The 26197-nt window shown below is 34.0% G+C and overlaps 5 protein-coding genes and 1 non-coding gene across 8 annotated transcripts; 3 read left to right on the top strand and 3 right to left on the bottom strand.

Moving 5' to 3' along the window:
- Window positions 1–3467: 3467 nt before the first annotated feature.
- Window positions 3468–7103, bottom strand: EYA (eyes absent-like protein). Its single transcript, XM_021429500.1, has 6 exons — window positions 7013–7103; window positions 6556–6746; window positions 6276–6443; window positions 5860–5953; window positions 4617–4811; window positions 3468–4047 (listed from the first exon to the last, which is right to left on the bottom strand). The coding sequence occupies exons 2-6, from the start codon at window positions 6742–6744 to the stop codon at window positions 3788–3790; spliced, it is 906 nt and encodes a 301-aa protein (XP_021285175.1). The 5' UTR covers window positions 6745–6746; window positions 7013–7103; the 3' UTR covers window positions 3468–3787.
- A 2152-nt stretch (window positions 7104–9255) lies between these two features.
- Window positions 9256–12153, bottom strand: PIRL4 (plant intracellular ras group-related LRR 4). 2 transcript variants are annotated; one of them, XR_002445293.1, is made up of 4 exons: window positions 11523–12153; window positions 9954–10870; window positions 9530–9859; window positions 9256–9442 (listed from the first exon to the last, which is right to left on the bottom strand). XR_002445293.1 is itself a non-coding variant. In XM_021429487.1 (3 exons), the coding sequence occupies exons 1-3, from the start codon at window positions 12052–12054 to the stop codon at window positions 9719–9721; spliced, it is 1590 nt and encodes a 529-aa protein (XP_021285162.1). In that variant the 5' UTR covers window positions 12055–12153; the 3' UTR covers window positions 9521–9718. The 2 variants fall into 2 exon arrangements, 1 of the variants encoding a protein (XP_021285162.1); XM_021429487.1 differs by lacking the exon at window positions 9256–9442 and having other exon boundaries at window positions 9521–9859.
- A 3526-nt stretch (window positions 12154–15679) lies between these two features.
- LOC110422643 (RING/U-box superfamily protein) lies at window positions 15680–19376 on the top strand. 2 transcript variants are annotated; one of them, XM_021436643.1, is made up of 3 exons: window positions 15680–15818; window positions 15975–17642; window positions 18537–19376. In XM_021436643.1, exons 2-3 carry the CDS (start codon window positions 15999–16001, stop codon window positions 19053–19055), a joined length of 2163 nt encoding a protein of 720 aa, XP_021292318.1. In that variant the 5' UTR covers window positions 15680–15818; window positions 15975–15998; the 3' UTR covers window positions 19056–19376. The 2 variants fall into 2 exon arrangements, with proteins under 2 accessions (XP_021292318.1, XP_021292327.1); XM_021436652.1 differs by having other exon boundaries at window positions 15703–15818; window positions 15916–17642.
- A 1865-nt stretch (window positions 19377–21241) lies between these two features.
- LOC110421440 (aluminum-activated malate transporter 12-like) lies at window positions 21242–23920 on the top strand. The gene is made up of 6 exons (XM_021435046.1): window positions 21242–21744; window positions 21867–22007; window positions 22108–22380; window positions 22468–22589; window positions 22685–22828; window positions 23179–23920. Exons 1-6 carry the CDS (start codon window positions 21432–21434, stop codon window positions 23803–23805), a joined length of 1620 nt encoding a protein of 539 aa, XP_021290721.1. The 5' UTR covers window positions 21242–21431; the 3' UTR covers window positions 23806–23920.
- Window positions 23921–24225: 305 nt separating this feature from the next.
- TRNAC-GCA (transfer RNA cysteine (anticodon GCA)) lies at window positions 24226–24297 on the bottom strand. Its single transcript has one exon. It is a non-coding gene; the product is annotated as a tRNA-Cys (tRNA).
- A 209-nt stretch (window positions 24298–24506) lies between these two features.
- Window positions 24507–25547, top strand: LOC110422479 (TLDc domain protein). The gene is made up of 2 exons (XM_021436421.2): window positions 24507–24768; window positions 24929–25547. Exons 1-2 carry the CDS (start codon window positions 24594–24596, stop codon window positions 25447–25449), a joined length of 696 nt encoding a protein of 231 aa, XP_021292096.1. The 5' UTR covers window positions 24507–24593; the 3' UTR covers window positions 25450–25547.
- The last annotated feature ends 650 nt before the right edge of the window (window positions 25548–26197 follow it).

The raw sequence follows: 26197 nt of genomic DNA, 5'->3' as shown, positions 1-26197 counted from the left end.
AAATTAAATTAATTATTATTAATAATTTAAGTTTTTAAATATCTCATAATTTAATTTTAAAAAATTATTAAATCAATAATACTTGAATTCGGATCATTATAAAAATGATGTATGAACAATCATTGTATCGAAGACAAAAAAATAACTGAATAAATGAAAATTATATAAATATATATATATATTTATGTGGCTAGGAAAATATACAAATAAAAATTGTTGACGAAGACTAGAAGAGATCAGTCAGGGAGGGACCAAAAGAGTTAATTGTTGAAGAAGAGGCCATGAAGCGTGGGCAGGAGTTTTGCAAGAGCCTGATAACAGGTCCATTGATAAGCATGCAAACAACAAGGGGACCGCTCTGTTTCTACTTTGGTGGCTTTTCTCCGCATTCTAAACTGGATATTCTTGCGCCCCCCCCCCCATCTCTCTCTCTTTTTTTTCTCCTATTCTAAAAAAATCTACCAATAACCCTTACAAATAAATTTTTTAAAAAAAATAACTTTTTTTTATAATTTTAATTATTTTTAATCAAGTTAAATAAAATTATTATACATTGTGTTACAAAAATATATTATTGTTACATACTATATATAAAAATATATTATATGTCATGTTAAAAAATATTATTATTATACATTATGTATAAAAACATGTTATATGTCATTATTAAAAATATATATATTATTATTATATACTACGTATAAAAACATGTTATACGTCATATTAAAAAAATATTATTATTATACATCATATATAAAAATATGTTATACACCATGATTAAAAAAAATTGTTACATGTCATGTTGAAAAAAAAAATTATTGTTATACGTTATATACAAAAATATGTTACATGTCATGTTGAAAAAAATATTATTATTACTTATCATGTTCAAAAAAATTTTGTTATATTTTAATATCTAAAATGTTATTGTTACTTACATATCAAAACTTTAAATCTTCTCAACTCTTTTTATTTTTATTTTTTATAATTCGACACCGATTAAAGTGTTTCTAATATGTTTTCATAAATCAAAACATAAATATTTTATCTAAAATACCTATTTCAATTAAAAATTTTAAAAATTCTCTTTAAAACTCTATGTTTATAAATTTTAAAATTTTGAATTTATTAATATCTAAGTACCGAATTAATCAAATTTAAAACTATTTTAAACATTATTTTACCATTTTAGTTTCATCCAAAATATATAAAAATCAATTTCTCCAAATAATCACTTACCTCAAGCATATCAAAATCATCGCTTGGTATCTTGAAAGTATAGGAGAGAAAAATTGAGAACAACAAACGAATGTCGAAAAAAAAATTGATAAAATTACAAAAAATCAAATAATGAGAGAAAAAAATTGAAAATATAAATAAAAAGAAATTGTAATAAATTATTTACTTTATTTAAAATAATCTTAAAAATATTTTTAATTAAATTATAATTAAAAATAATTAAATTTATTTTAATAATTTTTAAAAAAATACTCTTATCAATCAATAAGAATCATTCCTCTTAATTTCTTCTAATTTAAACTTTGAAACTAACCAGCTAGCCAGCCTAAGACATTGGGTTTGTTTCGTTTGTGTCAAACCCAACTCTAAGACAATTAAGTGATCAGTAAGTGTCAAAAAATGAAAAGTAGTAATTTTTCCACGGGTAAGATATTTTTCATTAATGAAGAATAGTAACCGTGGGGGCACCCGGAGGAGCACGAAGCTAGCTCTGAGTAGAGGGGCCTCCCTACCGACAATGGACAGCTTAACAGCCTTTAAGGCTTCTGTCAAGGCAGCACGGGTTTAGCACCAAGCAAAAAGTTGCTCGGAGATTTGAAATTTCATTGCTTGAATTTTGGTTTTCGTACCTCTTGTCCAAGAGAGTGACTTGACTTTTTCACTGTGTCCAGTGTACAAGGCAATGCCGAGAGATAATACTAAGAGGGTAGTACCCTGGAGAATCCCCCTGCCTTTCTGAGAAAAACGTGATTGATTTGATGGCCGTAGCCGTGAATTCATACAGCATACCACAATTTGGTCCCCCTTTTTTCTACTTCTTCTTCTCTTCTTTTGATAGTCACATGAAATATTCACTTCAAAGTTGACATGGTAACTTCAAGACTCTGCGTGGGGTTTGGTTCCATATCAGACTGAGATGACAAACTAAACTTCTCCCCTGTTGATCAGCTTTTTCCTGTACATATCCAATCATTGACTGAACCAAAATGAGAATTGTGGAGCCAAATGCACCTGCTAACGCATCAGCACGCCTGCCTCGTTAGAAATTACTGTATGAATTATTTCAACCCAGTGCCTTCCGTGCAAGCTTCATTAAATGGATTGAATTGAATCCTTGGACAGCTTATCTCCTGGCCCTGAATGGGTAAGCTGTCCTGATCATGATTAATCAACCAAATGATCGTGCTAAACTGTTATAATTTCATATTTTCTTCCATCTTGCCAATTTCAGTACCCTTTTTTTTTTTACCGCTGGAGCCAATGGAAACTTCTGCGAGCGTCAGCAGGGCGTCACTTACACGACAAACAATTTCAATGAAGTAGTACAATCTTATCTTAGAAAATTATGGAGGAACTTTTGATTTGCTTGTAACGACAGGACAGGAAAGGTCAAGATCAAAGGGGGGTTTTTGTAATAAATAATTAGACCCCGTTTCTTGGTTTAAGCAAATGGGTTTCGACATCCAAATCTAAAACTGTTAAGGATTAAGGACTAATCCCAATTTATGGCACTCATCTCAGCCACAGACCTTCCTGATGGAAGAGATAAGGTCCGCGCCCTATGGATGAAAACATGGAATGCTTTCTTGTTGGATCCTTTTTGCTAATTTTTTTTTTTTGGCTGACTGAAAACAACCCTAAAACATGACATGCAGAGGCAATATAAGTTTCTCTTAAAAGAGATAAAATGTCTTTTTAGACAAGGAACAGAAAATAAAACCCCCTTTGTCCAAATTTATAGCCCCCACAACATCAGATGCCGACATTTCAACCCATGGCCTGGCCTGGCCTGGCCTACCCTGTATCTCTAACTCCGTTCCAAGGGTTCAGCTATTCGATTTTCAACCACATTTCTGAGGATTTTTTCATGCAAGGAAGGAAGTTTTTTAATTTTTGGAGGGGAGCGGGGGAGGGGGGAGGGACATGCTACGGATAAAATCAAACCTTTGTCAAAGAATCAGAACAAGGTCAAATTTCAGGCACCGACACCTGAATCTGGACTACCATTAAAGAGAGACTGTTATTAATATGACTGCTTGGAAATGCATTTGACCTGTTTTCTTAAGGCAAAATGTGGGACCTCATATGCTCAAACTGCATTAAACTTCGAAACTGCAATATTGTCTCTGGCAAACACCATTGATGGATTATATTGCAAGAAAATAACAATGCCGTCTTTAAAAGTCTGTCACACATTCCACCATCTCTATGATACCATTGAGGTTAAATTTCCAAAATTATCAAGCAAACTGAATTGCCTGACTTTTCCAATGTAAACTGTACAAGTAAATGCATTCTACGAACTATTCCATATCAAAAACAAAGGTAATTCTAGCACGAGGTCTAATGGCATCATCCAGAGGAAATTTGCCAGATTAATGATCATTATACAAATAATATCTGGCCTGAGAAGTGGCTGAATGACTGGCCTAATACAAACAACACCATTATTGATACATGCGGATTCCACATGATCAACTGTGATTTTATGTACAAATAGATATCCATCTCTCCTGCCAAAAATAGATATCACGAAGCAAAGTATGGTCTACTCTTCGTCGTTTTCAGAATCAGGATTTCCATACACAACAGAGAAATAGAAACCCACTGTTTTAAGTGAAAGGCCAGGAAACCTGTGAGAACTACTGGGCCGCAGGTCTATCTTGATAAAAGGCCACTTCATGGCTTGCGCAGCTTCACACTCTTCCCATCCATCTCCAATTGCACAAAACCGGACATTTCGATTGTTAAAGCGTCCCTTGATCCACTCGAAACATTGCAGTTTCCCTACATCCCATGAGCTGTAAACTGGAGAAACAACTGATTTGTCAGTACCTCCTTGTTCGATTCTTTTCCTCTTTGTGATAAATGATCAGTTTACTAAAGAAAATCAGATTACAAGCAACATGGGATCGAAACAGTCTATATGAAAGGGAACAGTAAGGATTGTCTGGCTGCTTGATTTATCTATTTACTGCTATTGTGGTAGGAGTCCAAGATTCCAATTCCACATTAATATACGATAAGATATTCTACTCCTCGAATCATGATAACAAAAGATATCTATGCTGTAAGAAAATACAGTTTTTTTTTTTTTAAAAGAAAAATAAGTTTGTTGCTGTGAACAACACTGCCCTTATGATTGTCCAGTCGATGACTTCAACATTAATAATTAATTATAATGACACATTTATTATAAAGATACCACTTGCTATGCGGATAGATTATACGAGAAAGCATGCATAGGCAGGCAGAATGCAGAAATAATGCCAATTAAAGTAGAGGCTGATCCTAACAGTTTCAACACAGTATGAAAACATTGTAGGTCACTTCAAGTGAATAGAAGGCTAGAAGGGAGATAAAATCAGATTACTCACCATTTTCGTATGATATCAAACTGTCAAGTCGAAAAAGTAAACATTTAACAAGGCTAGGTATCAACGACCCAGAAGTGACCAAAACATTTATGTGGCTGGATCCCGTCCTATTAGAGTTGACAATCCCACTAGAAGCAGGAAGACAAAAGGTAGGATCCTCATTTCCAGATATACACTGCTCCAAGACTGCCCGTGCTATATTTGGAAAATGAAAAAAATAAATACTAAGCAAAGTAAGCGATGCAAAAGAAAATATGAGAAATTTAGCTCAAAATGTTAGTAAATTCTTATATTAGAGTGAAACCTTAAGCTTCAAATGCAGATCCAATGAGAAGGACACCTCTCAGCCGGGCATGACTCTTAAGAGGTAACATCTTATTTAGTGAGTTTTGAGCCCAATCCAAGAATGCCCTAAAAATCGAAACTGGCATATAACTAAACACCTATGGGAAGGCATACATAAATTTATCTGTTTCACATATCCCATCTACATTCCATCTTTATTCAAAATGCTCAAGAAGATAGCCAACGACATTGAGCTAACACCAGAAAAAGAATACCTACTGGTCAGATCAAACATTTAAAATGACCACATCTAATTGAAAAAACAAAAAATACAGATTCAGTAAAGTTGTCTAGCCTCAGGCATTCTTTTAATTTATATTATCTCTACATAGACCTTTTGCTGATGATAAATAGGATTTATCTCTTACAAGAGTGTAGTTTCTAGCACAACGTTATATTCAGTCCAATTCAAAGGCAGGAAGGTTCCAGAGAGTTCAGTGAATAATTTTTTTTGGTTTTCTACTAAATTAATTTTTTTTGCTAAAGAGGTTCTATGACTGTTTCTGAAATTACTACGCACAATGACATTATGCCATTTTTTCATATTTTCTTCTCCAAGACATTGCAATATTGCTCAGGGAAAAAAAGCCAATAACAGCAGCAACAATTTATTAAGCATGTTGGACACAACCCAAATAAAAATGTCAGAAAGGTGATTGTAATTTCCTTCCATTATACATTTTTTCTAAAACCACAAAGTGAATCTATTCGAGTTTCATTAATTGTCATTAAATATTTCAATTTCCCTGTTTCATTTCAAAACTTTCTCTGAAAGGCCAATTGAAAACACCAAAATATGAGAAACAGTCTATAATCTGGTTCAGCAATTAACCAAATGGCAGCTGGCAAAGTAAACAACAGAATTCCTCAGCAGATATGTCATGGTCAGAGAATATACCTGAGGAAAGCCACCTATCTGTATATTCATCAGTCATATTGTACAATGCATCCCAGAGATCCATCATCTCTTGGTCAAAAATATTGTGTAAACCCTGAAATGATAGAGAAAGGAGGACCCTCTCAAAAATTTACACTTATGTTTCTACATCTAAGATGCATTTTGCATTTTTCATTTTTACTTAGTCTTTGAGGAGAAATAAAAAAGACAGTGGGTGTTGCTTTTGTAGCTAAATTCCTAACTCCATCCATAGGTTTGACAAGAACTATGGCAACACAATTATAAACAGTGGGTGTTGGAGCATGCAATGCAAAATGCTGCAGATTTTGAATAAATGACAATGAGAGCACATGGAAACCACGCAACTAATTGGGCACACAATTTATATCAGGCTTGACAGGCATCAATTTCAAAACCTGTTTATACTTATTGGCTATAACTCGGTGTCTGTATGCTAGTTTCTTTTTGTTGAGATCATCATGTGGAGGGCTAAAACCATCTTGCTTAAAATCATAATCGGACAGATCCTGCCCATCATCATATTTGCTCAAGGCCTCGAGAAAAGGCTTATTGCAGTTTTCAATCTGCATCAAGAAACACATTCAAGAGAGAGATATAAGACTGTAAAATTCGGGATATCTAAGTGGAAAAGAATGTAACATATAAGAGGGTAAATGAGCAGAAGAACCAGCTTACCTGCTCATAGAAGAAAAAATCATCAGAAATTTGAAGAATATGTTTCTCCCACATCTTTCCAATTTCAACACCCTTCGGAGCATCTTTTACACCGCTGAAGGCCTCGGCGTATGTCCCATTCAACAAAGACTTGAGAAGTATCAGGGTTTCATCCATGTCCCATACATATACATTTGTTATCTGATTCATATCTAGTAATCGGAAACCAAACAAAAATATTAAATTGCATTCACAATTCTATCAGTCCATAGTAAGAAATAAACATAGAAATTCATTGAATAAGGTAAACTATTTTGATTGTTTAAACGTAATATAACTCGATTTGGCTTTTTTTTTACCATTACAAAAAAAAGAAGAAGGTCAACGTCCCAAGGACAATGGTACCAGTGAAAATAACAAAGACAGAACTGACCCAAAAATAGAAAAATTCAAAGGGTAAAGATGATTTTCAGTTTACCTTTCTGGGTCAGTGAGTTCAATGGCAAAGATGAAGCAGAGTGAGTGTGTTGAGAGCTGCTGCGAAAAAATATTCCCGGTTCGAAATAGATTTTCCCAGAATAAAACCGAAAAAGAGAATAATAAATTAATAATGGCGTCGTTTCTGGCCCACGATGTTAAAATGGGTTGGGCTAGTGGCCCAGATTTAGCTGGAAATTAAACCATTACAAAAAGGCGTAATTTAAAGCTGTGTTTGGAATGCTCGGTCGAAAGGTTTTTAACCTTTTTTTTTTCATATTTAGAAGGAGAAAAATATAATAATAAATGTAAAAAAAAAATTGAATAAATGAAATTAAATCTAATCCATTGATTTAGGAAAATTATCTTGGAATGGCATCTAATCACCATAAATTTTAGTTAATTTTTATAAATAAATAATTAAAAGTAATAAAAATTGTTGCATTTGAACATTAAAAAGCAGTGCTTAAATAAATGTATAGATAGAAGATTGTAAAAATGCATGGAAAGTTGAGATATAAACTAATTCTAACTCCATTGAAATTATTCTCGTACAATAAATAATATTGATAAAACATCCTCTCCGATGTCACATAATTAATTTTGTGAGATAATTTCAACTAAAATTTTAAGAATTCAAACTTAATTTTTTTAAAAAAAAATTATATACTTATACCATTAACTCAAATAGTAATATTTAATTTTTTTATTTTTTATTAATCAGGAAAAAGATAAGGTTTGGTGCTTTTTCAAACGTATGACCAATCATAAGACTGTCTTTGTTCAAAGTTTGTAAAGATTTTGCTTCTTATGTTGTCTTTGAATATTCTCTAACCCATTAAAAAAATAAAAAAAGCTTGACCTGATTATAATTGTTACGGCTGAAACTTAAATCAGCTTATGTTCCCAATCTCAAAAATATGTTTCATAAAAAATAAAAGATCTATGTTTATATATTTAAAGAAAATATTAAAATATGTTTCCTAGTTGCATTGAAATAATAAAAAATATTGTCTTTTAAAGAAAATATTATCTAATAAAAATATTTAAAAAATTATTTATGAAATCTAAAATAAAATTTTAAAAAATATTAATGTGCCAAAGAAGTTCGCGAATATCCATATTTTTAGTCTCCTGATAACGCTGTAATTAAAAGTGGGAAAAATTGGGAAAAAACAAAAAGAATGGAGGAGGTAAAATTGGGTACGGCAACATTTGTGTGTTATTCCGAGACGGCACTTCCGCCAAATAAGTTGGAAAAACCTTGCTGCTTTCATTGAATCTTTTGAATGAATTTTGTCAAATTTTTTTTTCATTTCAGCTTTAATTTTTATTTTCAAATTTTATTTTACAGAAAAAAAACCACCTTTAGATTTTAATATCAAGCATGAAAATTCTTGGTTTTATGTTTTGGAAGATTTGTGAAACCAAAACATGTGAAATTAAAATGTAGAAAATTGCATAATAGATTTTAATATTAGTATTAGTAAGCGATGATAAATCTTTTATAACCTGTAGAATATATGCTCATTTCAAGACTTTGTCTCCTTTGGTTGCTTTTATTTGTTCATTATTTTATTTTAGATATCTGAAATTAATTTTTTATAATTTTTTGATAAGTTTTATATTATAAATTTATTTTTCATTTTGAATAACATTGGACATCAATAATATAATTTTTGTTGCAAATAATATAAAATTAAATAAAATTAAAGATTTTGATTTAATTTTGGTAAAAAATAAAAAATAATAATCATTTTAAGAAGGAAAGAGTAGTGAGTAAAAATGATCGTCGAAATGAAGGTGTTTCTTTTTGCATGCAAATCAGCAAAACTGACCTCTGTCTCAGACTTCAAGAATGTTGTGAACAGTTTGAACCCAAAGGCTTTGTCCTGATTTTGACAAATACTAGAAGAAGAGAGAAATGGATTTGTGGAGAAACTTCTCTGAAAAAAGTCTGCAACTTTTAAAAAAGAATCCACCTAAGTGCTGACACGAGACTGATTAAGCCTCCTTGTTTTAGATGTTGACATCTCAAAATTTTCCGCTGTTTCATTAGTCAACTTTTGATAACATTTACATGCTCCCTGTGATGATGGCCACAAGAACAGCGTAGTTTGACAGTTGCCTTGAATGGCACAGCACCTGCCGTCCTGGGAATTTTTTAATCAGATGGTAAGGGTATATGAAAGTAGAACTTATGCTTTAAATGAGCTGTCCCCTCTTCGAGTTCAGTAGTACGAATGGAAGAAATCAGTTTCTGCAAAACTTTAATAGATAAAAATGATTTTGTACAGCAATGAACAACTTCTTTGCAAAGAAGAACAATACATTCCCCTTTCCCTATTTTTTTATATATATTTTTTCCCATATTAATTACTGATGAAATTCCGTTGATACTGTTCACAGACGCTTTATCATCCCGCAGTTCCTGTGTAGGACAGTTGCATCAGAAAAAAAATTTATACAAAAGCTAGAATTTGTTGCATGACGAAAAGATGCCAAGAGATTTATATACCAATGTTTCTCATTTCACTTGAATTTGAACCAAGTAATTGGACCATCTGCAGCGAGCTCTGCAATCCCACAAATAATTTACAAGGAATATAACTGATGTAGAACATCTCTTGAAAAGATGCCAAAACATTTCGAGCTAGGCGCAAGAGGCCAAAGAAAACATTTATAGTAGTGAGTAGTGATTCACTAGTTACATGGTCCTAGCATTTGCAGTCCGGAAATGCCAAAAAATTGAGCAAATCCTGAACCAAAAACCCTTCTTCTTCTTCTTTGCTGGTGGAGACTTGGTATCCCTCTTAGCAACAAGATCGGCCATGAACTGAACAACAGCCTAATGAACGAAGAGGTTAAATAAGTTAGTATGTCTTAACTAATTAAACAGGCAAGATTCCAACAAGCTAATTTTGTAATCGGACTAGCAATACCTGAGCACCCAATTTGATTACTTCTCTTGGTGGAACTTCCAGTGGAGTCTCATCAGCACGAAAAACTCTCAATTTTGACAATAATCCGAAAGAATCTGGCAGATTTCTGATCTGGTCGTCACTTATATCCAACTCTTCAAGCATCTCAAGATTTCCAATTGATCTTGGCAAGGCTCTTAGATCTGCAAAGTTCTTCCCCACATTCAATTTTTTGATACTTACTGCAAAACACAGGTTCTCAGGAATGGATTCAATCTCATTGAAGCTTACATCAAGCTCCTTTAAATTGGAAAGGTTACCCATCGTTGTTGGCAACCCTTTGAGCCTGTTATAGTGCGCTGTAAGAATCTCCAAGCATTCGAGCTTTCCAATTGCCTCAGGAAGAGCCTTTATCTGATTAAAATCTAATCTTAACTCCAATAATGAGGAGCAATTTCCAATTGTGTATGGAAGTTCTTCAAGGTCATTTGTTTCCACGTTTAGTCTCTTCAAAGAGGCCAAATTTCCAATCGTCTCTGGCAAATGGGTGAACCCATTTGAACTCAAATCTAGATTCACGAGGTTTGTCAAGTTCCCAAAAGAAGCTGGCAATGACTTTAACCAGTTTGCGTGGAGATCAAGCTCTATTAGGTTGACAAGTTCCCCAACTGAATCAGGAAGGTTAATAAGTTGGTTAGAGTGAACATCAAGCTTTGTCAAGGCTTGAAGCCCACCAATGGAGGGTGGCAGGGCCATGATACGGTTTTCAGATAAGTCCAGTTCACTCACATCCTTCAATTTCCCAATTGATAAGGGGAGCCACTCCATCTGGTCCATTAACTTGCCCCTAAGATCAAGAACTATTGCTCCACTTCTAGCAGTATTTTCAATAAGGGCTGCTGTCTTCATTAGATTTAGTTTTTCACTGCTATCTTCACCTGCAAATACACCAAAAGCCTTTATTTAGGACTACACTTCCCTCGCCCATCAACTACATGCGCCTATCTTGGAGAGTCAGGTTTTCAATCCATATAAAACAAGAAAGGAAACTATCCAGATGATAAAGGGAAAAACATAAACGCTGGGATTATAATGATCGGCTTAACTGATGAAATATCAGAAATTTTCCTTTTAAAAAAACTAGATTCCAGCTTCCCAACCAAAACAAAACATACACCCTCAGCAAATCTTTGCCCTGCAGGCTTGAAATCAAGGGAAAACGGTCATTTAAAACCAGAAACTAGAAGACTCAAGACAGTATCAGGGATATCTTGCCAGTTGAAATAGGAAAACTTGAAAATAATCTCTCATAAGAAGAAAAGCACTTATCGTTTCTCTAATTACAGATGCAAATAAAAACAAGCAACAACATCTTTGACCTTTCTGATCTAAAGTTGAAATCACTATAATTAATGACTCCTTTCATTTCATCATATTAAAACATTCAACAATGAATGAACTTAAAAAGAAAAAAAAAACTAAACTGGTTTAAACTATATTCTTGAAATTGTATATATAATTCCGTGGTATATGCAAAATTTCACAACAAACCAAAATTCCCTAACAAATATAAAATGTTTTATGCTTTACCTGAAAAGAAAGAAGCCTTTGTAGAAGAACTTCTACCTATACCCTTTGCGTCATCTTTATTTAATTCACCACCATCTTCTTTTCTCTTCACCAAACTGTCATCACTGATCAAACTTTCTCTCTCAAATTTCCTTACCTGTTCCCCAAAAGTAATCACTTTCTCATCCTGGGTATCCCCGGAAACCAGTAAAGAAGCCCTTTGAATCAACCCATCAAAGGTCTCAAACATCTTGTCAGCTTCAACCAAGTAAAGGGCTTCTTTTTTTTGCTCATGGCTTTGAAACAACACCATGGTCTTCCTCACCTGTTGCAGAACAGAGAAGAGTTCCTCAGGGACATCTTCAGCGGCTTGTTCCTTTGAGATTTCCTCAAGCTTGAGTTTTTCTTCATTTTCAACAGTTTGGAGAACACACTTGGCTGCTTCAACTTCTTCGATGGAAGGCCTTGGTGGAAGTGATCTGTAAAGTCTCATGATTTCTTGTACTGTCTCTACAAGGGCAGGTGATGGATCTTGCTTTGACATCACAGCCATGGCTCTGGTGCCTTTTTTTTCTTTTGTTAGTTTGGTTTTGGACAGGATTGAAATAGATAGTTTTCAAAGGTTTCTGATGTATCTATGGGCAAAGGTCTTCGTTGTTACTCAACTGTAAACGGATTAGACTTAGTTATTTATAAATGGTCAAAAACGTATCGAGTATTTTACTTTTTAATTTTATTCAATTTAATTTTTATATTTAAATTAAAAATAATTTAATTTTTAAAATTTAGAAATTAAGTTAATTTAGTATTTTTTTCTAACAATATCTAATTTGTGGTTAAAAGATAACATTATCGACAACATAAACGGTGACATTTCACTTTTGATAACATGGTATTGAGGTGATGATGTGGCATATTATTTGACGTCAAGTGATAACGTGACAATATCATATGACAATATACGATGATGAAGTAATACTGATATGACATTGACATGCTGACATATCGATTCTACGATTAAAAAAAAATTTAATAATATTTTAAAAAATATATAGTACAATAATTAAATTGAACAAAATCGAAATGTTGAAGAATTAAATTAAAAAAATATTTAAAAACTATAAATATTTTAATAAATTATTGATATACTTATTAATATGTTAAGTATTTAAGTGTAAAAGATTTATGATATTAAAATATATATAACTATTTTTTACTTGATTATTTGATTCTAGAATATGTAAATTAATTTATCTTTTTTATGAAAATTAAGTTTGAATTCTTTTTCTATAAAAAAATTTAAAAAAATTTTATACTTTAAGTCAAATTTAGATGAATAACTTCTATTACGTTAAACTAAAATAATATAAAATGACTAAATAAATTATTTTTTCTTTTATTTATAATAGTATAAAAATTTAAAATTTATTTAATTTAGTTTTTAAGCTAAAGTTAAATAAGTAAAATATGTTGATTTATTTTTTTTTAAATGAAGAACGAAGATATAAAGTTAACGATGATTATAAAAGTAATTTTTCATTTTGACTTATTTAATTTGAATATAATAAACTTTTTATTACCACCATAGAATTTAAGCTCCACTTTTTTAATTATCTATTTATTTTTATTTTATTATTTTATTTAATATTTTTAAGTTTTATTTTTTAAGTTAAAATTTTTTAAATTAAAGACTGCATTTATAGTTGATAAAGTTAAATATAAATGTAAATATTTGTATCATTTTATTTTATTAATAAATTTTTTGTATATCTAAATTAATAATTTAAATTTAAATTTAACAGAATGTGATTGTGGTATTTGAATTTAAATAAAATCATTTTATAAGAAATCTTGAGTAAATTTAATTAAAAGGTAAATTGGGTAAGAGTTGAATAATTTCAAAAGAATGTGTATTTGTAAATTGTGAAAATTGTAACTAAATTAATATATATTGATAATTTGAGTAAATTTAGGTAAACGATAAATTGGATAAGAATTGAAAATTTTTTTAAAAATGTACATTTGTAAATTGTGAAACTTGTAATCAAATCAACATATTTAGTCATTTTATATTATTTTATTTTAATATAATACAAGTTATTCATCTAAATTTGACTTTAGGTGTGAAATTTTTTTAAATTTTTTTTATAGAAAGAGAATTCAAACTTAATTTTTGTATGAAAAAATTTTACAAATTCTAAAATCAAATAATTAAATAAGAAAATATTTATATATATTTTTTAACTCCGTAAATCTTTTACACTTAAATATTTAACTTATTAATAAGTATATCAATATTCTTTTTTATTTTTTAAATATTTTTTAATTTAGTCCCTTTATATCTCAATTTTGTTCAATTTAATCTTTATACTACATATTTTTATTTACTTTAACCCCTATGATATGGTAGATTTTTTTTCAAAAAATTTTTGATCTGTCATTTGCTAACATGTCAATGTTATGTCAGCACTGTCACATGGCATTGTCACGTCATCAAAAATAAAACATAAACGCTGATATCATTGCTAACATCACTCTTTTACGGTAAAATCATATGCTATTATAAAGAATGGTTAAATTGACTTAATTCTCAAAATTAAAAAATTAAATTATTTTAATTTTGAGTATAAGAATTAAATTAAACAAAATTAAAGAGTGCAAATATTGAATGGATCTTTTAATCATTTATAAATAAACAAAAGAAGAGTTAACGTTTCTCTATTTCTTATATAATTATGTTTATCATACAAATTCCAGGTTTTTCTTTATATTATATAAAAATTTTCCCTTGTAGACCAAGGCTACTGGATTCAAAGCTTGATTCGAGATGGCCATGAAAGACAAAAGCTGGATAAGGAATTCTTAAAGCCTTTGTGAGAAAGACACTCAAGCGTGAGACTACCAAAAACCTTAAAAAAACTATGGGCTGACCCTCTCCTCCTCCTACAAGTTTACCTTGATCTTTTCATCCTCATTGCCTTTCTTCTTTTCTAATAAAAAGACTTTGTTTTTTTAATTCAAAATTCGTAAATCAAACCCTTTTACAAGTTACAACATACATTTGGGTAACTTCATTTTACAGTTTTGAACGAAAAATTGATAAAGTAAGAATGCAATGAATTCTTCCAAATCCCTATTATTTCCCAAAAAGAAATACACTTATCTTCCTAAACGGTAAAAGACAATTATCATATTTACATTTAATAAAGTACATTTTTGGTTTTGAAATTTGGAAAATGAGAATGAGAGATTCGAATCTTAATTTTTAAATAAAAATTATATATCAATTAAAAAATAAATATTTAAATACTATTAATAAAATAGATTTTAAAAAAAATAATTTTACATAAAGAATGCTCAAAGTAGAAGAAATAGTAGAATGCAAAAGACACAAAGAAGTGAGGAATAGCTTTTGTCATCAATGATGAAAAATGTGGTGGGGAGCTCTCTTGCATGCTGTAAGTTTCACCAATAGCCGTCAAAAGCCGGCATTTATGCTACTAATTCTTTGCTGTTGCAAATTTGGATTCGCACACCATTTCTCTCACTAATACCACTTGGAAACTAATAATTTTGTCTCCTTTGAATTACTTAATAATAAATATCTTAATTTACGAGCAGTTGTCAATGGAGTCAATGCATCGGGTTTGCTTTTCTTATACTCAATATTTATTTAAATGTCACAACCTCAACAGATCTTTGGTTTAGTATCTACTATTTGGTACCAATAACATGAGCAATTCATAAATGATAATGCGACTAGGACATTTGTTATTATTAAGATAAATTTCATTTACATTTTGTGGTGGTTTTTTTTCTCAGTTAATATCTTGTAAATATTTTTTTTCCAATTGGTATCTTGTGGATAATTTTTATTTATAAAAATGTTTTTAAATGTGAATAAATAAGTTAACTTTGAATTAAGAGTATTTTGATAATTTTATTGTACAAAATTAACAACTTAATCTTTTGGGAGAATAGATATTAAATAAAAAAATTAAAATAAAAAAAAGAGTATAGGTAAAGTTGTATACCAATGAAGATAGGCTTTGTTTGGTTTGGGTTTTTTGGACTTCTAATTTCTGATAGAATATCAAGCCCAAAAAATGGCCCAAACCATGCTTCACCAAACGCGCGTTTGCCACAAGGACCCCCTCAAAATGCACAAAGGTCTCACTGTTATTACCTCCCATGTTACACCCTTTGAACCAAAATGGTTAACACTACTAATGAGCTGCATATTTCCCATTTCTCCTTGTGACTCACCGTCTACCTTCAACACTGAAACAAAACAAACCCATCTTCACCAAAAACCCTGTAAGTCTCTCTTCTCTATCTCTCTTCAACATCCCCTTCTGATAATTTTCATTTCTTTTTGCTCTCATTTTGATCTGCATGTAATATTTTCTTGCAGGTTCTGAATTTTTTTTGTATTTTTAAATCTGAAGTTGGTTTTTTTTTTTAAATTCATAGACAAGGGAAAACACGCAAAAAAAAATGGGCTGCACTGTAAGAGAGAAGCATATCCGGTCGACCCGAAGGTCCCGATCGGTGAAACCGGAATTCGATCCTTGCTGTCTTCTTGATAAAGATTCAATATCGAAATCCATACTCGAATCGGGTCTCAAACCCTTGAGCTACCCACTGGGTCTAAACGATTCAACCCAAAGCCCTAATCCTAACCCCAATAACAATAACAACACTAATTTTGACGATCATGGTTGGGGGTATTGCACTGAGGAACAATTAGAGGAAATTTTATTGAAAAACCTGGAATTTTTATATAATGAAGCGATATCTAAGCTTGTAGCGTTAGGTTACGATGAGGATGTTGCATTGAAGGCAATATTGCGGAATGGCCATTGCTATGGTGGAATGGATGTGTTGACTAATATTTTGCATAATTCATTGGCTTATTTGAATGGTAGTTGTGGTAGTAGTAATGGGAGTAACTCAGAGGAATTGGAGCCTGGTTTTCCAGACTTGAGGCAATTGGAGGAGTATTCGCTTGCAGGAATGGTTTGTTTGTTGCAACAAGTTAGGCCTCATTTGAGTAAAGGTGATGCTATGTGGTGTTTGCTTATGAGTGATCTTCATGTAGGTAGGGCTAGTACTATGGAGATTCCGACACTTCCTTCCCCGACTAGTGGGTGTAGTCCAGTGTCGAACAATGTAGAGAGTGTTGGTAATAATGGGGTTGGTATTATGTCACCAGCTCTGTGTAGGTTTCATGGTGGTTGGGGGTTTGGGAACGGAGGAGCGGAGTTTGCGGTGAATGGGTTTTTTTCGTATTGCACAGACATGACTCTGCAGAGGGATATTGAATGTCCCAAGAGATTTAATCTTTCACCTTCAATGAAGTCTTTGTTGAAGAAGAATGTTGCAATGTTTGCCGCTAGTTTTAGGGCTAACTCAAAACAAATGCAGACACAAAACCAGGCATGTGTGGGCACTTTGTCTTGTGGGGATGCCCCTCTGGCTGTTGCTGGGGGTGAGGTTCCTACTGAGAAATCTGAGGAGTCACAAAATTTGAAGAGCCAGGATGTGGTTAATTCAGTATTGAGTAAATTTCGTGATTTGAATATTGATGAGAATTTGGAGCATGTTGGGGAAGATCAGAAAGGTGAGATGATAATTTCTCTGCTTCATCAGATTAAGGATCTGGAGAAGCAAGTCAAAGAGAGGAAGGAGTGGGCTCACCAGAAGGCAATGCAAGCAGCAAGAAAGCTTAGTAGTGATCTAACAGAGCTTAAAATACTGAGGATGGACAGGGAGGAGATACAGCGGTTGAAGAAGGGGAAACACACAATAGATGACTCAACCATGAAGAGGCTGTCAGATATGGAGAATGCTCTGCGGAAGGCTAGTGGGCAGGTGGACCGCGCAAATGCAGCTGTGAGACGGCTTGAGAATGAGAATGCAGAAATCAGAGCTGAGATGGAGGCATCTAAATTAAATGCATCAGAATCAGTCAAAACTTGTCTGGAGGTTGCAAAAAGGGAGAAAAAGTGCCTGAAGAAGCTTTTGGCTTGGGAGAAGCAGAAAACTAAGTTTCAGGAGGAGATTGCTGTTGAAAAAGAGAAGATTAATGAGCTGCAAAGATGCTTAGCTCGAGTAGAGCAGGATCAGAAAGAAACAGAGGTACATCATGTTTACTTATCGATGTACGTGCATACATGCTTGAGATATCTGCTTCATCTCTTTGGGCCTAGGTTTTTCGTTATCTTGCTGTGAAATAAAGGGTGATCAATGGAGCATTTTCAATGTCTATGTGGCATGCCTCTTTTAGCACTGTTTATAAATTATTTAACTGACTTAGAGACCCCCTTGCGCACTGTCTTGTTTATCGAAAGTTCATTATTTAGACAACGAAAGCTCAAGCATGTGATCCTATCAGAAGCTGGAATTCACATTCTTGAGTTCTGCCTCATTAACATATTCATTTAGCCACTTGTTGTGATGCTTACTTGAATATTTCCAGTAGAATATGAGTGTATGTGTGATGTTAATCTGTCGGAAAGAACAAGACTCATTATTTTGGGTGTAGATGTATCCAGCCTAGGAAGGCATCTTAGATCAAAAGTAGCCAAGGCAAGCTTAATACGCAAAGGCACTCTCGTATGTGTGACTCTGAACTTGCTAAGATTTGGGCTGTGAACTAGTAACACTTCATGCATTTTCAAGTAGTTTGATGTCCCGTTTTTCTTTTTGTAATTGATTAGATTCACAAGTATGACTTGACTCACGATGAGAGCCAATCTTTCCCTGGTTTCCCTTCTTTTAATTGTTTATGAGGGTGCATTCATACTAGTGGATATTATATGTCTGTCTCTTTTATTTTCTCTGTTTTGAGGTTTGATTTATTTAGTTCTACAACTGACCTTTTTATGCACAAATATTTTGTCTCATGTTATTCTTAACTGGAGTAGTGAGCTAGGCCTGAGTTATAGTCTCGTTATCTTTAATGTGTATGTGTATTCTAAATCTACTAATTTTAAGAGTGTAGCAATTATGCTGTGCAATCTTCTTTTACAGTCAAAGTGGAGGCAGGAGTTGAAGGCCAAAGAGCTAGCCTTGGCTCAAGTGGAGGAGGAACGACAATCCAAGGAAGCAGCTGAGGTAAACAATAAAAGAAAGCTTGAGTCTTTGCGTCTGAAGATAGAGATAGACTTCCAGCGTCATAAGGATGATCACCAACGACTTGAGCAGGAGCTTTCTCGTTTAAAAGTCTCTGCGCAATCTACCGAGTTGAAAAATCAATCAAATAATTTACTCACAGGAAAGTCAGAAGGGGCAAAGCCACAGGGAGAAACAATTGCTAGGTTGCTTCATGAATTAGATAAACTAGAGGATTCTTCTGAGAAAGAAGTCAACTGTGATAGGGAATGCATAATATGTTCAAAAGATGAAGTCTCTATTGTTTTTCTGCCTTGTGCACACCAAGTTCTGTGTGCCAACTGCAATGACAGTTATGGGAAGAAGGGTAAAGCTACTTGTCCATGCTGCCGGATGCCAATCGAACAGAGAATTCGTGTTTTTGGTGCTGCTTCATAGTTGCAGTTTGGTTTAAGATTATACTTTGCTGCAAGTCTTTTGGCATACTTAATATTATGCAGTTTTCATTTCCTAGCAGTCAGTGGACTGTTGGCTTTTACATATGCTTGCCTTAAAAAGTAAACATGCTGCTGTTGCTTTAGCACGGTGAGTATGTATGTAAATAAACACCAAGCTTCTCCAGGCTCGTACTTTAAGCCTCAAAATAAGTTAAACTCAAATCTTTCTTTTGTTGCCATCAGGTTGAAAACCTGAATTGAGCAAGTGGTCTGTCATGTTTTGCTCATGATACTGTTCAAATGGAGATATTTTGTTGGCCTAGACCTGTTTATGCTGAATCCTTACATAATGAAAACCATATCTACACACTAGTTGAGAATTCTTCTCGTCCATGACTGCAGTAGAATGGGTGAAATGGCATCTATTATCAGGTGTCACGCTCTTTAAAACCAGGGGCTTTATGCATTTAAGCACATGTATCTATCGACTAGTCAAGATATCTTAGGATAGTTTCAGCAAAAAGCAGAAAAAAAAAGGGATAGCCTTAGATCATTTCTAGCCATAACAATACTATAGACCAAATATGAAGATTCTCTTTTTGTTGCTTCAACTATTTATAATATCATACATTTATTTCATAGGACAAATTAATCAACTTCATAATTTACTGGAAATTAAGATGGATTCTATTATTTTGAACACTTCAGTTTACTTTCATTTATTAAAGTATATTCTTTTGGTACATATATATTTATTATGTAGACTATAAAACATGATGATGTTTCCCTTTTCCATCTATTTGATGGACATGCCAAAACTTATTTTTAAGTTTTATACTACTATATGTATATATATTTCCTTAACATAAATAAATAAAGGCACCTTTTGTTTCATCATTTCATGATTTATTGGCAGATTTAATACTCTCTCTCTCACTATGTATATGTATATATTTTGTTTCAGGAAAGAAAAAAGAGATATTTTGATGCATACAGAAGCTTTTACAAAAAGTAACAAAAAGTGAGAAAAAGAATTCAGAAACCAACCTTTAGTAGATGGCCAAATGTAACAAGACAGAAGGAAACATGTGGCAAAACCTGGGCTGCAAATCGAGGAGTTGAGGATGCACGAGAACTTTGGCTTTTGGTTGATAATCAAAAGCACGGCTGTTGGAGAGCAACAGACGTACAAAATTTTCACACGACGTTGATGTTAGGTTAGCAACAAAAAGCCTTCGCTAACCCTTCCTTTTCCACCAAGTTTAACTTTCAACGCCATTATTTGCTTAGCTAGCTGCACACAGTCCGTGACCAGGAACTATCTCTCTGCCCCTCGCTTTACCAAATTTTGTTTTTATGGCAAAAGCGACTTCCCTTCACTCTCCTGACTCTAATGTTGTGGTTGCCGCTCGCGATCAGCTTGGTCAACCGGACGGTAGACTGTCGATCGAACCACAATTTTTTGTGTCAACGATGGTACTGGCACAAGAAGAACAATGCAGGGCGACTTGTAGTTTGGAAAATGACAGTTGTAAATTGACATTGGGATCCTGCTCTTATGTTTTGCTTGGCTGCAAACTGAACTTTGACCATCTGTTGAATAATGCCGGATTCTTGGGAGTTCATTTATAGTTTTCCACATGGTAGTTGAGGATCTCCACCATGGTTTTAATTAAAGTTAACTAGATTTGATGAACATATATATTGATGAGAGTTAGAAAATAATTAAGTCAGCATTGTTTGTTAAAAATAATGTAAGAGTATTATCAGATAAATACTAGGAAAGATAGGCTCGGCAGTGTTCTCTTCTGATTAATATGGTAACTTCTGTCTTGTCTGCTATAAATCTGTAAGGATTCATAGCTACTTCCTTCAATTTTTTACTGCCTAGCTCATCATCTGATTCATTGGGATTCCACTTACTGCTAAGATTATAGAAAAACCACTCCAATCATCCTCATTACAAAAAATAATAAACAACCAAAAATCTTTCTTTAGCAAACTTTGGTGTTTCTCTTTTTGTTGACTTTAGCCCTTTGAAAATGACAAGGTTTCAATTTCTTATTTTGTTTGTACACTTTATAATGGAAGGCATGTGACTGCAGAAACAACATCGCCTCTCTCCATCCCTCTTCATATAACGTAACATTGCATCCTAAAGAAGAGAGTTGGGGTTCTCACAAGCACACCAAAAACTCCCCACCAGCCACCCACAAAAATATCAGCATTTTTTTATGCTATGCTTCTTTCTGGTCTGTGTAGTCTTAATTTCTTTAACTAAATACATCTCCCTTAAATAAGAATCATATAAATTAACTCTGCTGTGTTGGCCAACCATTTCCTCCTCCATTTATCATAGCTTGTTTCCTCTCAAGAAATGGCTACCAAAGTTCATGTGGGAATGGAGACGGAAATTAATGGAAATGGTGTGCCTGAGAAGGTTTCCAACAACTGGAAGAAACGCATACATGATTTTTCTGGGAAAATGAAAAGATTTCCAGGTTGGTTGTGCCGAACCATTTGGAAGGTTGGTCGAGACGACCCTAGAAGGATGATTCATGCTTTCAAGGTCGGATTGTCTTTGACACTAGTTTCCCTGTTGTATTTGATGGAGCCATTGTTCAAAGGGATTGGACAGAATGCCATTTGGGCTGTCATGACAGTGGTTGTCGTGCTGGAATTCACTGCAGGTTTGGTTTTCTTGTTAAATTTTTCTTCCCCTAAGCCTACTTGTTAATTTTGTTACAATGCATTAGCTTTCATGATGAACAAACAATGTATTTATTTATTCAATTTTTTCCTCTTCTAACAGGGGCAACTTTATGCAAAGGCCTAAATAGAGGATTAGGGACAGTGTTGGCAGGATCATTGGCATTTTTCATTGAGTTTATTGCAACTAAATCCGGAAAGGTTTTTCGAGCTGTTTTCATAGGAGCAGCAGTTTTTCTGATAGGTAAAATTTCTAGCTTCAATAGAAATTCTCTTTCCCCCTCCAACCTCTTAAGCGTGTTCTGTATATTTTCTCACTTTTCATCCATTTCTGAATTCAACAGGAACTGCAGCCACATACATGAGGTTCTTTCCCTATATAAAGAAAAACTACGACTATGGTGTTGTGATATTCCTCTTGACCTTCAATTTGATCACTGTGTCAAGCTACCGTGTTGAAAACGTATTAAAGATTGCACATGATCGCTTCTACACCATTGTCATTGGCTGTGCCATTTGTCTTTTCATGAGTCTTCTGGTATTTCCAATTTGGTCAGGTGAAGACCTCCACAATTCCACTGTAGCCAAGCTTGAAGGGCTTGCTAAATCCATAGAAGGTAAACGAATTTGAGAACAGTACTCAATTTTTCCATTCTCTGTTGTGTTGATAAACGTTAATATAACTTTATTGCAAAATGATGCAGCTTGTGTCAATGAGTACTTTGATGATTCTGATACAAAAGAAAAACAAGATAGATCATCAGAGGATCCCATCTACAAAGGTTACAAAGCAGTTCTGGATTCCAAATCTACTGATGAAACTCTGGTAAGTTCTTTACTTGTTTCATTAATGTACTATCTAAACTTAGCTCTTCAATATTGTCTATGGTTAATTGTAACGATAAATTTTGTTTTGTGCAGGCATTATATGCAAGTTGGGAGCCAAGGCATTCGAGGCACTGTTACAGATTTCCATGGCAGCAATATGTGAGAGTGGGAGCTGTTCTTCGCCAATTTGGATACACTGTTGTAGCTCTGCACGGATGCTTGCAAACTGAAATTCAGGTAATCTTCAAATACAACTTGTTTACTGTTTTGGCGATGCTTTGTTGGACAGTGTTCCATGTGATACCCATTAATGAAATAAATAAATTCACCTCCAAATAATTGGGTTTTTATGGGAAGCTACATCAGAAAGCAGGAACTAGCTTTTGTCAGTGGCCACAACTTTTTTTACTGCAGAAATAGGCAGCTTTCTTTTTAATAGACCAATATTTGACTCTTTATTATGAAGATATGATCATCAATAATTTCTTATAATGCCAAATATTAAATAACAGCAGACCAACTGTTGTATCAGAAAAACTATGATACTCCTTTTTTCAGTTCATTTCATTGATCGTTTTCCTTTTTAGACCCCACGATCTGTCCGTGCCCTCTTCAAAGACCCCAGCATCCAACTTGCTGGAGAAGTATCCAAAGCACTAATGGAACTTGCCAACAGCATCAGAAATCGCCGCCATTGCTCCCCTGAAATACTCTCTGATCATCTCCATGAAGCCTTGCAAGACCTCAACACTGCCATAAAATCCCAACCAAGGCTCTTCCTGGGCTCCAACAATAACCAGGCCACCAACATGCTAGCATTAGCAGCTGCACATGCAGCTCGCCAAAAGCCAGAAAAGGACCACGGAGTTTCACTGTCAAGTGTAAAAACGGACTCATCTGCATTGATGGAATGGAAAACCAAAAGGGTTAGTGAACAAACCAAAGAGAATGAAAGGAAGATCTTGAGACCGCAGTTAAGCAAAATAGCAATCACCAGCCTGGAGTTCTCGGAAGCACTTCCCTTCGCCGCTTTTGCGTCTTTGCTGGTGGAGATCGTGGCAAGGCTTGATAACGTGATTGAAGAAGTTGAAGAACTGGGGAGGATAGCATGTTACAAGGAGTTTAATCCTGACGATGAAATTATTGTGACATGCGAAAAACCACCGGTGGATGTTGCCAGGAGTCAGCTTGCATCCCATGCAGCATCAGATTAATGGTAGACAGGCCAGTTGGGAGATCAGTTTTCTTGAGATGTGGCTGGTTTCATTATCATGTGAACATGTTAGAACAGATTATCAGTGTATTGGTAGATTGAAATTTTCATTTATGATGAAGAATTTAGATGAGATGATGCAAGTTATAGCTATTGATCTTTTTTGGGTGTGTATCGTTATTGCTTGGCTCCAATAATATTATAGTTTGGAATTGGAGGAGGAAACCTAAATAGTTGAGACAAAAGTTCCAAATTTGTTAAAGTTATTTAGTGAAATTGCAATAAAGGTGAGAAACTAAGTGATGATAGAAGAACAATTAATAAGATGTGACAAAATTTCTAACTTTAGTTTATTACGCAAAAATAAAGGAAATTGCACGATACGCAAAAACAAAATATGGGGAAAATTGATATTTCACTAAGGGCCCAACCGGGTTCGAACCGGTGACCTCTTGATCTGCAGTCAAATGCTCTACCACTGAGCTATGGACCCTGTTGCCGTGTCTAAATTCCAAATTTCTTTAATTGATTAAGTCTCTACATTTACTTCACTTTTTAACCTACAAAGTGATCCAAATTTTGCTTTTCAAAATTGAAAAAAAATTCAGTTAAAGAAATATGAATTAATATGAGAAACATGTAAAATTAACTTTCAATATTAGTTGGCCTGTCCCAATAACCAACAGGGGAAAGAGACAAATACTGATGAAAAGATAGGCCACTCAGATATTAGATAAGGCACCGTTCTTCTTGTGGAATTTGTGAGGATGTCAGTGAATGAAAGATTAAATGGCTTGTTGCATCTCAAACACAGTGTTCCAGCAGGGCTGGAGGAGAAGCCCTTCCAGCTTATTTGGTTGGAACGTAGGTAAGAAGAAAAATGCTGATCTTAAGCCACAACCCAAGTACCATGTTGTTGATCTTCCTTTCTCTCCTTCCCTGGTTGACAGAACATTCTTAAGAGGTACTCTCTCGGATTCATGCATCATTATCAGAAACATGAACTTTCTAGGCAGACAAAAAGCATATAAGGATATAAACCAAGCTCTTAAGTAGCTTTTCTAGCATAGAAAAAGTTAGTAAAAAAGCAATTATAGGTGAATTTCTGACATGTTTATGAGCAGGTAGGGAATTAAAATGTTGCTATAAGGCTACTATTGATGGATTTAGCGCGACCAATTTTCACGACTGCTGTGATTTCAAGGGACCCTGTGTGATAATTGGATACACAGACAAGTCCTTCAAGTTTGGTGCATTTAACCCTGAAGGCTATAGGAGCACAGATGATTACTACGATACATTCGATGCGTTCCTCTTCTACTGGACAGGCAAAGAGGGAACTGATCCCATCGTACTGCCCAAAATAGGGGGCAGTGGTGCAGCACTGTTTGATTATGCTAGAGGGGGTCCCCAGTTTGGGGCTGATGGGTTGCTCATTGGACCTCCCCTGGCGCCAGTCATGGGCGGGTTTGCAGGGCCTGACACCAATTCCGGGATTGGAGACTTGAGGCAAGCTAAGTCTAGATTGGGTTTGTCATATGCTAAGACGAAGGATGGTAAGGAGTCCATCTTTGGGGACGAGTCTAGGGCTACCCTTGAGGAAGTGCAAGTTTTTTGCAGTCCTCAAATTGCCAGCTTATACTAATGCCAGTAGGAACTTGTAAATTCTGATTCAAACAACTTAATGAAAAGAAAGTTCTTTGTAGTGTATATCTTTTGCAATGAAAAATCCTTTTAGCAGCATTTTATTTAAAGACAATTACTTTGAGGCGAGAAGTAGTTAAATGTTCGTATTTATAATTATTTTAGGTAAGACTCATCACTATTTGAGAGTTTACTCTTAATGCCAAAAATATTTGTTTCCTTGACATAAATGCATGTAATTCTTTATTTAAAGAATTTAAAGAGTTGAGTTTGAAGAAAAGAAAGAAAGAAAGAAATATCTACTTATTTTCATGTATATCAAATTATGGAAACCTCCCACCGGGGGAAAAAGGATACAAAATTGTTACTTTCTTAAAGTTCATGACCAATTAACTCAGTGGAGGACATTTCTTTGGAACTTCATTTTCAATTCTTACGAGTGGGAGCATATTGTTAAAGGCGAATTTTCATGAACCAGGAAATCAAGTGTTTATTTGGTGAGGAAAGAGGCCGCACGCTGATGCCAAGGGGCAACTGAAGCAGTAGAGGGGGCGGCAGAATCTAATTTTAGAGAATATTTACTTTCTGTTGCATTAAAAAGAGTTTAGGGACATTTGGCCTTTTAGGAAAGCGTTCTCAAAGTTATGTTATTGTAGTTTCTTTGCCAATGTTCTTAGCAAAGTGAAGATAGGATGGGGAACAACTTGTTTCAAAACTTAATGGATGCCCTTCTTTTTTTTTTTGGTTGT

This window comes from Theobroma umbraticum, unplaced genomic scaffold (genome assembly GCF_002168275.2).
Source record: "Theobroma umbraticum cultivar Fairchild unplaced genomic scaffold, ASM216827v3 scaffold_30.0, whole genome shotgun sequence".
NCBI classification, from domain to species: domain Eukaryota; kingdom Viridiplantae; phylum Streptophyta; class Magnoliopsida; order Malvales; family Malvaceae; genus Theobroma; species Theobroma umbraticum.
Note: the sequence above shows the minus strand (reverse complement) of the source record. Positions and strands in the feature narration are given on the sequence as shown.